The sequence below is a fragment of the Rhincodon typus genome, unplaced genomic scaffold (genome assembly GCF_021869965.1).
Source record: "Rhincodon typus isolate 14 unplaced genomic scaffold, sRhiTyp1.1 hic_rhity00001026, whole genome shotgun sequence".
In the NCBI taxonomy this organism is placed as follows: Eukaryota; Metazoa; Chordata; class Chondrichthyes; order Orectolobiformes; family Rhincodontidae; genus Rhincodon; species Rhincodon typus.
This window is the reverse complement of record NW_025966664.1, coordinates 6,590-16,558: the sequence shown is the minus strand read 5'-3', so window position 1 is coordinate 16,558 and position 9,969 is coordinate 6,590. Positions and strand designations below refer to the sequence as shown.

The 9,969-nt window shown below is 39.9% G+C and overlaps 1 protein-coding gene across 1 annotated transcript; it reads left to right on the top strand.

Moving 5' to 3' along the window:
* Positions 1-644: 644 nt before the first annotated feature.
* Positions 645-7,117, top strand: msrb2 (methionine sulfoxide reductase B2). The gene is made up of 3 exons (XM_048592331.1): positions 645-728; positions 5,288-5,435; positions 6,455-7,117. Exons 1-3 carry the CDS (start codon positions 691-693, stop codon positions 6,560-6,562), a joined length of 294 nt encoding a protein of 97 aa, XP_048448288.1. The 5' UTR covers positions 645-690; the 3' UTR covers positions 6,563-7,117.
* Positions 7,118-9,969: the final 2,852 nt, after the last annotated feature.

Below are 9,969 nucleotides of genomic sequence, written 5' to 3'. Positions count from 1 at the left end.
GCCCGTTAGGTCCCTTTTATATCTTTCCCCTCTCACCTTATGCCCTCGAGTTTTGGATTCCCCTAGCCTCGATAAAAGACCTTGGTTATTCACCCTATCCATGCCCCACATGATTTTATAAACCTGTACAAAGTCACTCCTCAGCTTCCAACACTCCAGGGAAAATAACCCCAGCCCTCTGAGGCTCTCCCTCTTGCTGAAACCCTCCAATCCTGGCAACACTCTTATGAACCTTTTCTGCACCATTTCAAGTTTACCAACATCTTTCCTATAGCAGGGAGACTAGAATTGAACAGCCATACACTATATGCCAAAAGTGGTCTAACCAATGTCCCATACAGCCACAACATGACATCCCAACTCCTACACTCAATGCATTGACTAATAAAGGCAAGTGTACCAAACGCCTTCATCACTACCCTGTCTACCAGTGACTTTAACTTCAAGGAACTATGAACCTGCATCCTAAGATCTCTTTGTTTGGCAACACTCCCCCAAAACCCTATCATTTCACTGAATATGCTTGATAATAAGCATCAAATGTAAATGTATGTGAGTTTTACTGTCATCTTTATTTTCCAGTTACGTTTTTTAATGGAACACAGATTGTGATTTTTAATATTATAAACTACAATGTTTTACTATTTACAGCCTTTCAGTGGAATCTATCTGAATAATACTGAGCAAGGCATGTATCACTGTGTATGCTGCAATGCTGCACTGTTCAGGTAAGCCAGCAGAGCAAAGCAAAGTCTTATTGTCTGTAATCAGTATTAAATATAGGTGTATCTGATCTTTTTGTGTTTATTCTTTAATATTTAAACAGAAATAACCATTCGAAAGTCTGCAAATGCCTAGCAGGAATGAGAATAACTGCGCAGTAATTCAAAGATACCCAAGCTTTTTGCTTTTTTCAGCTATATGGTGATTATCATATTGTCTTGAGGGTTTTGTCAGAGATTAAATCAATGTATCCATTGACTTGCACATTTCAGAAATAGTGAATATTAAGAGAGCTTGCAGTTTGAATTTAGGATTTACCCTGAGTTTAGTGCTGAAATGAGCCCTACCCAAAACTACAGATCCATGAAAATGGAACAGAATAAACCAGCTAGTATGGAATCTAGGTGCAAATGGGACATGAGACAGAGGTGCTTGATGTGGATGCTCCTGACTGCTGCAGGTATCATAAATGATCAAGGACACCCGACTGTGACAGAACAGCTGGAATCACAGAATACAGTTTCCAAAAGTAATGAAAATCTAAGGCTAGATTTTCCTGTTTTTAGAGTGAGTCTGAAAGCAGAAGCGTTTCCAAGGTGAGAGTCCTCAGCCTATTAAGGTAAGAAAGCCAACCGGATCTATTGGCTGATTGGCTGCTGAAGGGCTTTCTACCAGAATTAGGACCCCCGAGCAGAAAGTCCAATCGACCAACCAGGAACTTTTTGTTTATTAGGTGACGCTGACTGGAGCAGCATTTATTGCCCATCCTTAATTGCCCAGAGAGCAGTTAAGAGTTAACCACATTGCTGCGGGTCTGGAGCCATATGTAGGTCAGACCAGGTAAGGATGACACATTAGTGAACCATTTGGGTTTTTCATTGACGCTCAGCAACGGTTTCATGGTCATCATTAAACTCTTACTTCCAGATTTTTATTGAATTCAAATTACATCATCTGCCATGGCTGGATTTGAATCCAGATTCCCAGAACATTACCTGAGTCTCCGGATTAATAGTCTGGCAATAATACCACTAGGCCATCACCTAACTCCTAGATTAGCTGCCAGCCAGAGGTCAGCCACAGCAGAACTCAGCATCATCAGAGTGGAGGCTGTGGATGTTGCTGGGACGCCACTGTCATCGGTCTCCCAGAGGAGAGGATAACCAATGGGGGAGGTTTGGATGGGGTGTTTGGTTTTAGTTGTGGGTGAGATATAGAGGAGAGCAGGGGTTTGGCAGCAAAGTGGAGATTGGCACATAGCAGTCGGACCAGGTCCAGTCCCTCATTCTGGCTCAAACTATCAAGAGAACATCCCCCATCTCACAGCAAATAAATAAACAAGCAGACTGCGCAGGTTTACCAGTGAGGTAGATCCAATCTTTCTGATTCCATGTGGAGCTGAGGTAGTTGCAACCTGTGGCACTTCTGTGTCCCTTAATTCCGTTGACAGCCATGCTGGAAGGTCGAGCTTGGGTCTTGCTGCCAGAACCTAATTAGGGAAAGGTCATGAAGAAGCATGGGTTCTGGCCCTCCATCTCTAGGCCTGAAAGATTGCACAGTAAGAATCAAAGTTGTCAATCTGCAGTAGTGAAATGAAATTTGACTGCCTGTATCATTTTACAGTTTCTCACTTATGAATGACAGTAAAACTAGTCAACTTCACAACTAAATTTTAATGCATTTTAAGTACCCTGCTGTTTTACTTTAATATTTCCTTTTAAAGATTTTTTAACTAAAATAAATTAACTTAAAGATCAGCAGAAATTTCAGATGGGCTGATGTTTTGGATTTTTGATCAAGATTATGGGACATTTGATTACAGGAGCAGAAATTAGGCCATTCGGCCCATCAATTCTACTCCACCATTCAATCATGGCTGATAAGTTCCTCAACCCCATTCTCCTGCTTTCTCCCCATAACCCTTGATCCCCTTGATAATCAAGAACTTATCTATCTCAGTCTTAAATATACTCAATGACCTGACCTCCACAGCCTTCTGTGACAAAGAATTCCACAGATTCACCAGTCTCTGGCTGAAGAAGTTTCTCCTTATCTCCTTTCGAAAAGGTCTTCCCTTTACTGTAAAGCTGTGCCCTTGGGTCCTAGTCTCTCTTATCAATGGAAGCATCTTCCCAACATCCACTCTGTCCAGGCCATTCAGTATTCTGTAAATTTCAATTAGATTCCCCCTCATCCTTCTAAACTCCAATGAGTACAGTTCCAGAGTCCTCAAACTATCCTCATATGTTAAGCTTTCCATTTCTGCGACCATTCTCATGAACGTCCTCTGAACCAGCTCCAGGGCCAGTACATCGTTCCTGTGATATGGGGCCCAAAACTGCACACAATTCTCCAAATGTGGCCTGACCAGAGCCTTATAAAGCCTCAATAGTACATCCCTGCTTTTATATTCAAGTCCTCTCAAAATAAATGCCAACATTGCATTTGCCTTCCTGACTACTGACTCAACCTGCAAGTTTACCTTGAGAGAATTTTGGACTAGAACTGCCACGTCTCTTTGCACTTCAGATTTCTGAATTTTCTCCCCATTTAGAAAATAGTCCATACTTTTATTCTTCTTACCAACGTGCATGACCTCACACTTTCCCATGTTGTACTCCATCTGCCACTTATTTGCCCACTCTCTTAACCTGTCCAAATCCTTCTGCAACATCCCCACCTCCTCAATACTACCTGTCCCTCCATCTATCTTTGTATCATCTGAAAACTTGGCCAGAATGCCCACAGTTCCTTCATCTAGATCATTAATGTACAAAGTGAAAAGTTGTGGTCCCAACACTGACCCTTGCAGAACAGCACTTGTCACTGGGTGCCATCCTGAGAAAGACCCTTTTATCCCCACTCTCTGCTTTCTGCCAGACAGCCAATCTCCTATCCATGCTAGCACCTTGCCTCTAACACCATGGGCCCTTATCTTACTTAGTAGCATCCTGTGCAGTACCTTGTCAAAGGCCTTCTTGAAGTCCAGGTAGATAACATCCATTGGCTCTCCTTGGTCTACCCTGCTCATTACTTCCTCAAAGAATTCTAGCAGATTTTTCAAGCATGACCTCCCCTTGATGAAACCGTGCTGACTTTGCCCTACTTTACCATAGACTTCCAAATGATGGATGCACATCCAAGGGAATTGGTGCTAATATCAGTGATATTACAGCAAAAGAGGTTTCCTAGTTCCTATTTTCCAGTTTCATTCTTGTTTATTTGTTAGCTTTAACTTCCTGAAAATTCCTTACATGAAATACATAGGTCCTGATTAAAGAGATGCTGGCAGCATCAGTCACAATTAGGAATCTCAAAATATTTAGGACATAGAACTGGAGATGTTTTTGAACATCTGCAGTTTAGTTATTAGCATAAAATAATACAAAGAAGAAAATAGAGAGAGCCAGGAAATCCTTGAGAGAGAGAAATAATCTACAGAATACGGAGGGTTCCAAAGTCAATGGTAAGCATGTAGCTCACATGAATGTGTGGCTCCCACATCTGCAGTTGTATAGAGAAGGAGTTATATTCACATATCAATCTACTTCTATTGTATACCTATGTGAGTAATGTTACTCACTGTCACTGATTACCAACCTCCAGAAAAATATTTTGCAGGATAAATGCAAACTTATTACACACAGTCATCATTTTAGCCATGTCGATGTTATGCTCTGGAAATCACTTCCCAAGTCCCTTCACCTCACCGCCTTTATTCCTTCAAAAACCTTTTTAATATCCATTTCCTTTGCTCACCCCTCCTAATATCATTTTCTCTGGATCAGCAACTATTTTTGTCTAGTTACACTTCTGTTAAGTGCTTTAGGATTCTTTTCTATATTATAAATACTATGTAAATGCAAATGATTAACTATTGATATTGGAACATAATTGAATGGAAACTCCCAGTGTTATATAACCTTTTATAGAGTCATAAAGATGTGCTGACACCTCCAAGGATCTTATGAAAGGTTTGACGTAAACTTGATTGATTACAAAAACAGTAGACAAGACAATCTATTTTCCATCTTCACTAAAGGTAATTCCCCTAAGTCAATGAAAATTCCGAAATTCTATATAAGAAGCAATTGATAAGTTAATAGTAGAGGACATAAATATAAGACCTTCACCAAATGGAAAGGCTAAAAGATATCTTCTTGAAGATAGATAATTTGAGATGAATGTCCTAGTAGAAGCAATGTTAGAAGCAGAATTAATAATTCCCTTGAAAAGAAAGTGGATAAATATTTGAAAAATAAAGTGTTGACAGGATACAAGATAAAAGAAATGAATTTGAAGTAAATAATTTTTCGAGTGCCTTGCAGTGGATGGAACAAATTCCTGCAGTGCTGTAATATTCCATGTAATATGATAAATACATTTTTAAAAATCCCACGTACATTTAGAGTCTTTATTTTGTATGAAGATTGCAGTATTATAGTATATCCTCTTTATCTGTGTTCTCTTTTTATCTGTGTTTATTTGCAAATGATTAAATTAAGAGCTGTATTGATATAGTTGATAGTAATTAATTTGTTATACTTTATATGGTTAACATTAGCTCCGAAACTAAGTACGATTCTGGCACCGGTTGGCCTTCTTTCTGGCAAATTTATGGTACAGTGGACAGTGATGAAACCAATACCAATGTCCTACGCCGAACAGATAACTCTATGGGATCAACTGGAACAGAGGTTATTTGTAAGAAGGTAGATATCAACCAATCTTGCCAAAAGTGATGTCAGTTTCTAATCAAAATTCATTCTTGTTGTTAAGTCACCAATTTTCCAGTACATATGTATTAGTATATATGTATTATCAGGGTAAACTACCTCCCATCAATGAAAATAAAGGTTGACTGCTAGAAGATGATTGTCCAGAACTAACTTTTAAAAAGGTCACCACTGTCAACTTAGTAGAACTTAAAGTGCTTTACACTTTGATTTGTTTCAAAAGAAGCCCCTCAGTACTTGGTTAAAATATGAGATGGCCACAGGGAAGGTTACAGTATTATCTTTTCGCAAATACACAGTGCTTCTATCAAATTTTACGATAACTTTACAATTTGTAACTATAATGCTTAGCTATGTCTGATTTATAACATACAGCTACTTTTAGAAGTGGTTAAAAATGTTTGCTGTTAATGGCTGATGTTATGTTTTGATGTTGAGAGCCCTTCCCCGTAAAACTAACATTTAAACTATATAAGCACCTGCTGCTGATTTAATTTTGAAGATTTAAGACTGCTTCAAGGGCCTGCCCATGTTGGCTATAAACAGGTCCAGGCAGTGGGCTGTGGAGAAGGTCACATCTGCTGACTGCCTGTCTCTCTTCATGCCCCGGAGTCCTTGAGGAAGTATGTGGTGTCCATCAATGTTCTCAGTACCTTCAGAGAAGGTGGGCACCGGGGAGATATAGTGCTTTATTTCCCCCTCCAACTCCATTTTGAATTAGCCCCTTCCCTTTCTCCTTCCCTTCCCCTCATTTTGATGGTTTATATTGCCCACAATGAACTATGCTTGTAAATATTTGATTGGCTACATGGGTGATTACTGGTGGCGATTAGTAGTGTAAAAAAACACAAAAAAAAGTTACAGTGATTTTGGTGGTGGCAAAGTCACTCAGTTGTGTGTGATAATACTTCTGGGTAGAAAAAATAAAACTGCTTAAAAGACATTCTTAGCATTGTGTCAAGCCAACTGAACTCTGTTTTATCTTGATCATTTAGTGTGATGCACACCTGGGTCACGTGTTTGATGATGGACCAGAACCTACAGGACATCGATTTTGCATCAACAGCATTGCATTAACTTTCAAACCCAAGACAACAGAATGATTTGTAACAAAACATTGTGCAGTAATTTGTTTTGTAATAACTGGTTTAACCTAGACTGATGGCCCAACAGTGTCAATTCCATAAATTAATGCCACTAATTGCTTCCCTAGTGGCTTCTTCTGAGTGGTACAAACTTTAAAATATTTATTGTGCATTAACAGAAAAAACAAATTGTATGCATTGGTGTTTGTGTCAAGATATTAGAGACTGTTTGTCATTGTCAGTGTTTACAGTATATGATCCACTAGCCATATAATTTTGGAAGAAAGTAATGTTAAATTAATATCAAAGTGATTTTATTTTGTGCAAATAATGTTTAAAATATCATAAAAATGTTACATTATCAGATATAAAGTAGAAAATGCTAGTGATACACTGATATAAAATGATAGGTTAATGCTTTGAGTAGAGATCCTTCATCAGAATCCAATCCTACCTATAATATTGTATTCTTGCTTCTTTTGGAATTGCCTAAAATGATGGGCCTTTCTCAAATTTGCAGTTTTCCTCTTTGCAGCATTAAACTTGTGGCCTCCCAGCCTAAAGTAACCAACATTTAAGAAGTCATGTAGATGGTGTTTTCATTGCAATAACAACATTTTCTAAGTAGTATTCAAAACTAAAAATTACGTTTCATTTATGCAAATACCTTCATGCAACTAGATTTCCTAGCTATCAAGAGGATCCACGACTCTTCAAACTACAACCCTCAATTTACTAGAGATAATTGTGTGACTTATAGTGTAAATAAATGTATTATGTAATTTTGAAAAATCAATTATTACTTCACTGTTTACATAAATATCTATTCTTATAGATGATGAATGCCATCTAATAAGACCATAAGACATAGGAGGAGAAGTTAGGCCACTCAGCCCATCGAGTCTGCTCTGCCATTCAGTCATGGCTGATAAGTTTCTCAACCCCATTCTCCCGCTTTCTCCCCATAACCCTTGATCCCCTTGACAATTAAGAACCTATCCATCTCCATCTTAAATATACTCAATGACTCCACAGCCTTTTGTGGCAAAGAATTCCACAGATTCATTACTTTCTGGCTGAAGAAGTTTCTCCTTATCTCTGTTCTAAAAAGTCTTCCCTTTACTCGGAGGCTATGTCCTCTGGCCCCTGGTCTCTCCTACCAATGGAAATATCTACCCAATATCCACTCTGTCCAGGTCAGTCAATATTCTGTAAATTTCAGTTTAATACCACTCATCCTTCTAAACTATATTGAGTATAGACCCAGAGTCCTCAAACCGTCCTCATATGTTAAGCTTTTCATTCCTGGGACCATTCTTGTGAACCTCCTCTGAAACCGCTCCAGGGTCAGTACAACTTTCCTGAGATATGGGGCCCAAAAATGTGCTCAGTACTCCAAATGTGGCCTGTCCAGAGCCTTACAGAGCCTCAGAAGTACATCCCTGCTTTTATATTGAAGTCCTCTCAAAATAAATGCCAAAGTTGCATTTGCCTTCCTAACTACTGACTCAACCTGCAAGTTTACCTTGAGAGAATCCTGGTCTAGAACTCCCAAGTCTCTCTGCATGTCAGACTTCTGAATTTTCTCCCCATTTAGAGAATAGTCCATACCTCTATTCTTCTTACCAAAGTGCATGACCTCACACTTTCCCACGTTGTACTCCATCTGCCACTTATTTGCTGGCTCTCCTAACCTGTCCAAATCCTTCTGCAGCCTCTCCGACTCCTCAATATTACCCATCCCTCTAGCTATCTTTGTATCATCTGCAAACTTAGCCAGAATGCCCTCAGTTCCTTCGTCTAGACCATTAATGTATTAAGTGAAAAGTTGTGGTCCCAACACTGACCCTTGTGGAACATCACTTGTCACCGGCTACCATCTTGAGAAAGACCTTTTTAACCCTGCTCTCTGCCAGACAGCCAATCTTCTATCCATGCTAGTACCTTGCCTCAAGTACCATGGGCCCTTATCTTACTCAGCAGCCTCCTGTGCAGCACCTTGTCAAAGGCCTTCTTGAAGTCCAGGTAGCTAACATCCATTGGCTCTCCTCGATCTAACCTGCTCATTATTTCCACAAAGAATTCAAACAGATTTGTCAGTCATGACCTCCCCTTAATGAAGCCATGCTGACTTTGCCCTATTTTACCATGCACTTGCAAGTATTCAGAAATCTCATCCTTCACAATGGACTGTAAGTTCTTACGTATGACCAAGGTCAGGCTAATCATCCTGTAATTTTCAGTCTTTTGCCTTACTCCTTTTTAAACAGGGGTGTCACATTAGCGATTTTCCAGTCTTCTGGGACCCTCCCTGACTCTAGTGATTCCTGACAGATCACCACTAACGCCTCCACTATCTCTTCAGCTATCTCCTTAAGAACTCTGGGGTGTAGTCCATCTGGTCCAGGTGATTTATCCAACTTCAGGCCATTCAATTTTTCTAGCACCTTCTCCTTGGTGATGGCCACCATACTCAGCTCGTCCCCTTGACTCTCTTGAAGTTTTGGGATATTACTCGTGCCTTCCACTGTGAAGACTGATGCAAAATAATTATTCAGTTCCTCAGCCATTTCCTTGGTCCCCACTACTATCTCTCCAGCGTCATTTTCAATGTCCACTTTTGCCTCTCTTCTGCCCTTTATATATCTCAAGAAACTATTACAGTCCTCCTTTATATTACTGGCTAGCTTATCCCCATATTTAATCGTCTCCCTCCATATTTCTTTTTCTGTTGCCCTCTGTTGATCTTTGTAAGCTTCCCAATCCTCTGGTTTCCCACTGCCCTTCACCAGATTATATGCTTTCTCTTTTGCTTTTATGCTATCCCTGATTTCAATAGTCAGCATATTGGTTGCCGCATCGCCCCTGTACCATGCTTCTTTTGTCTGCTGGTGAATTTTTGCTGTGTTTCCGGGATTACTCCTAGAAACTCCTGCCATTGCTGTTCCACTGTCATTCCTGCTAGGCTCTTCTCCCAGTCAGTTTTGCCCACCTCCTCCCTCATGCCTCTGTAGTTGCCTTTATTCAGCTGTAATACTACTACCTCTGATTCTGTCTTCTCCCTCTCAAATTGCATAGTAAATTCAATCATATTATAATCACTGCCTCCTAAAGGTTCCCTCACCTTAAGCTCTCTTATCAAGTCTGCCTCATTGCACAACACTAAATCCAGTATTGCCTGTTTCCACGGGCTCCACGACAAGCTGCTCTAAAAAGCCATCTCGTAGACATTCCACAAATTCCTTTCCTTGCAATCCAGTACCAACCTGATTTTCCCTGTCCACCTGCAGATTGAAATCCCCAATGATCATGTAACGATGTCTTTCTTACACACCTTTCCTGTCTCCTATGCCCCAGTGCCTGACTACTGTTTGGAGGCCTGTACATAATTCCAACTATGGTTTTTTTACCTCTATGGTTCCTCA

Excerpts from the sequence above, each read along its gene's own strand:
- msrb2 (XM_048592331.1), top strand. The coding sequence starts at position 691 with ATGTATCACTGTGTATGCTGCAATGCTGCACTGTTCAG. Across the intron at positions 729-5,287 it reads TGCAATGCTGCACTGTTCAG|CTCCGAAACTAAGTACGATT; the intron begins GTAAGCCAGCAG and ends GGTTAACATTAG. Across the intron at positions 5,436-6,454 it reads CAGAGGTTATTTGTAAGAAG|TGTGATGCACACCTGGGTCA; the intron begins GTAGATATCAAC and ends TTGATCATTTAG.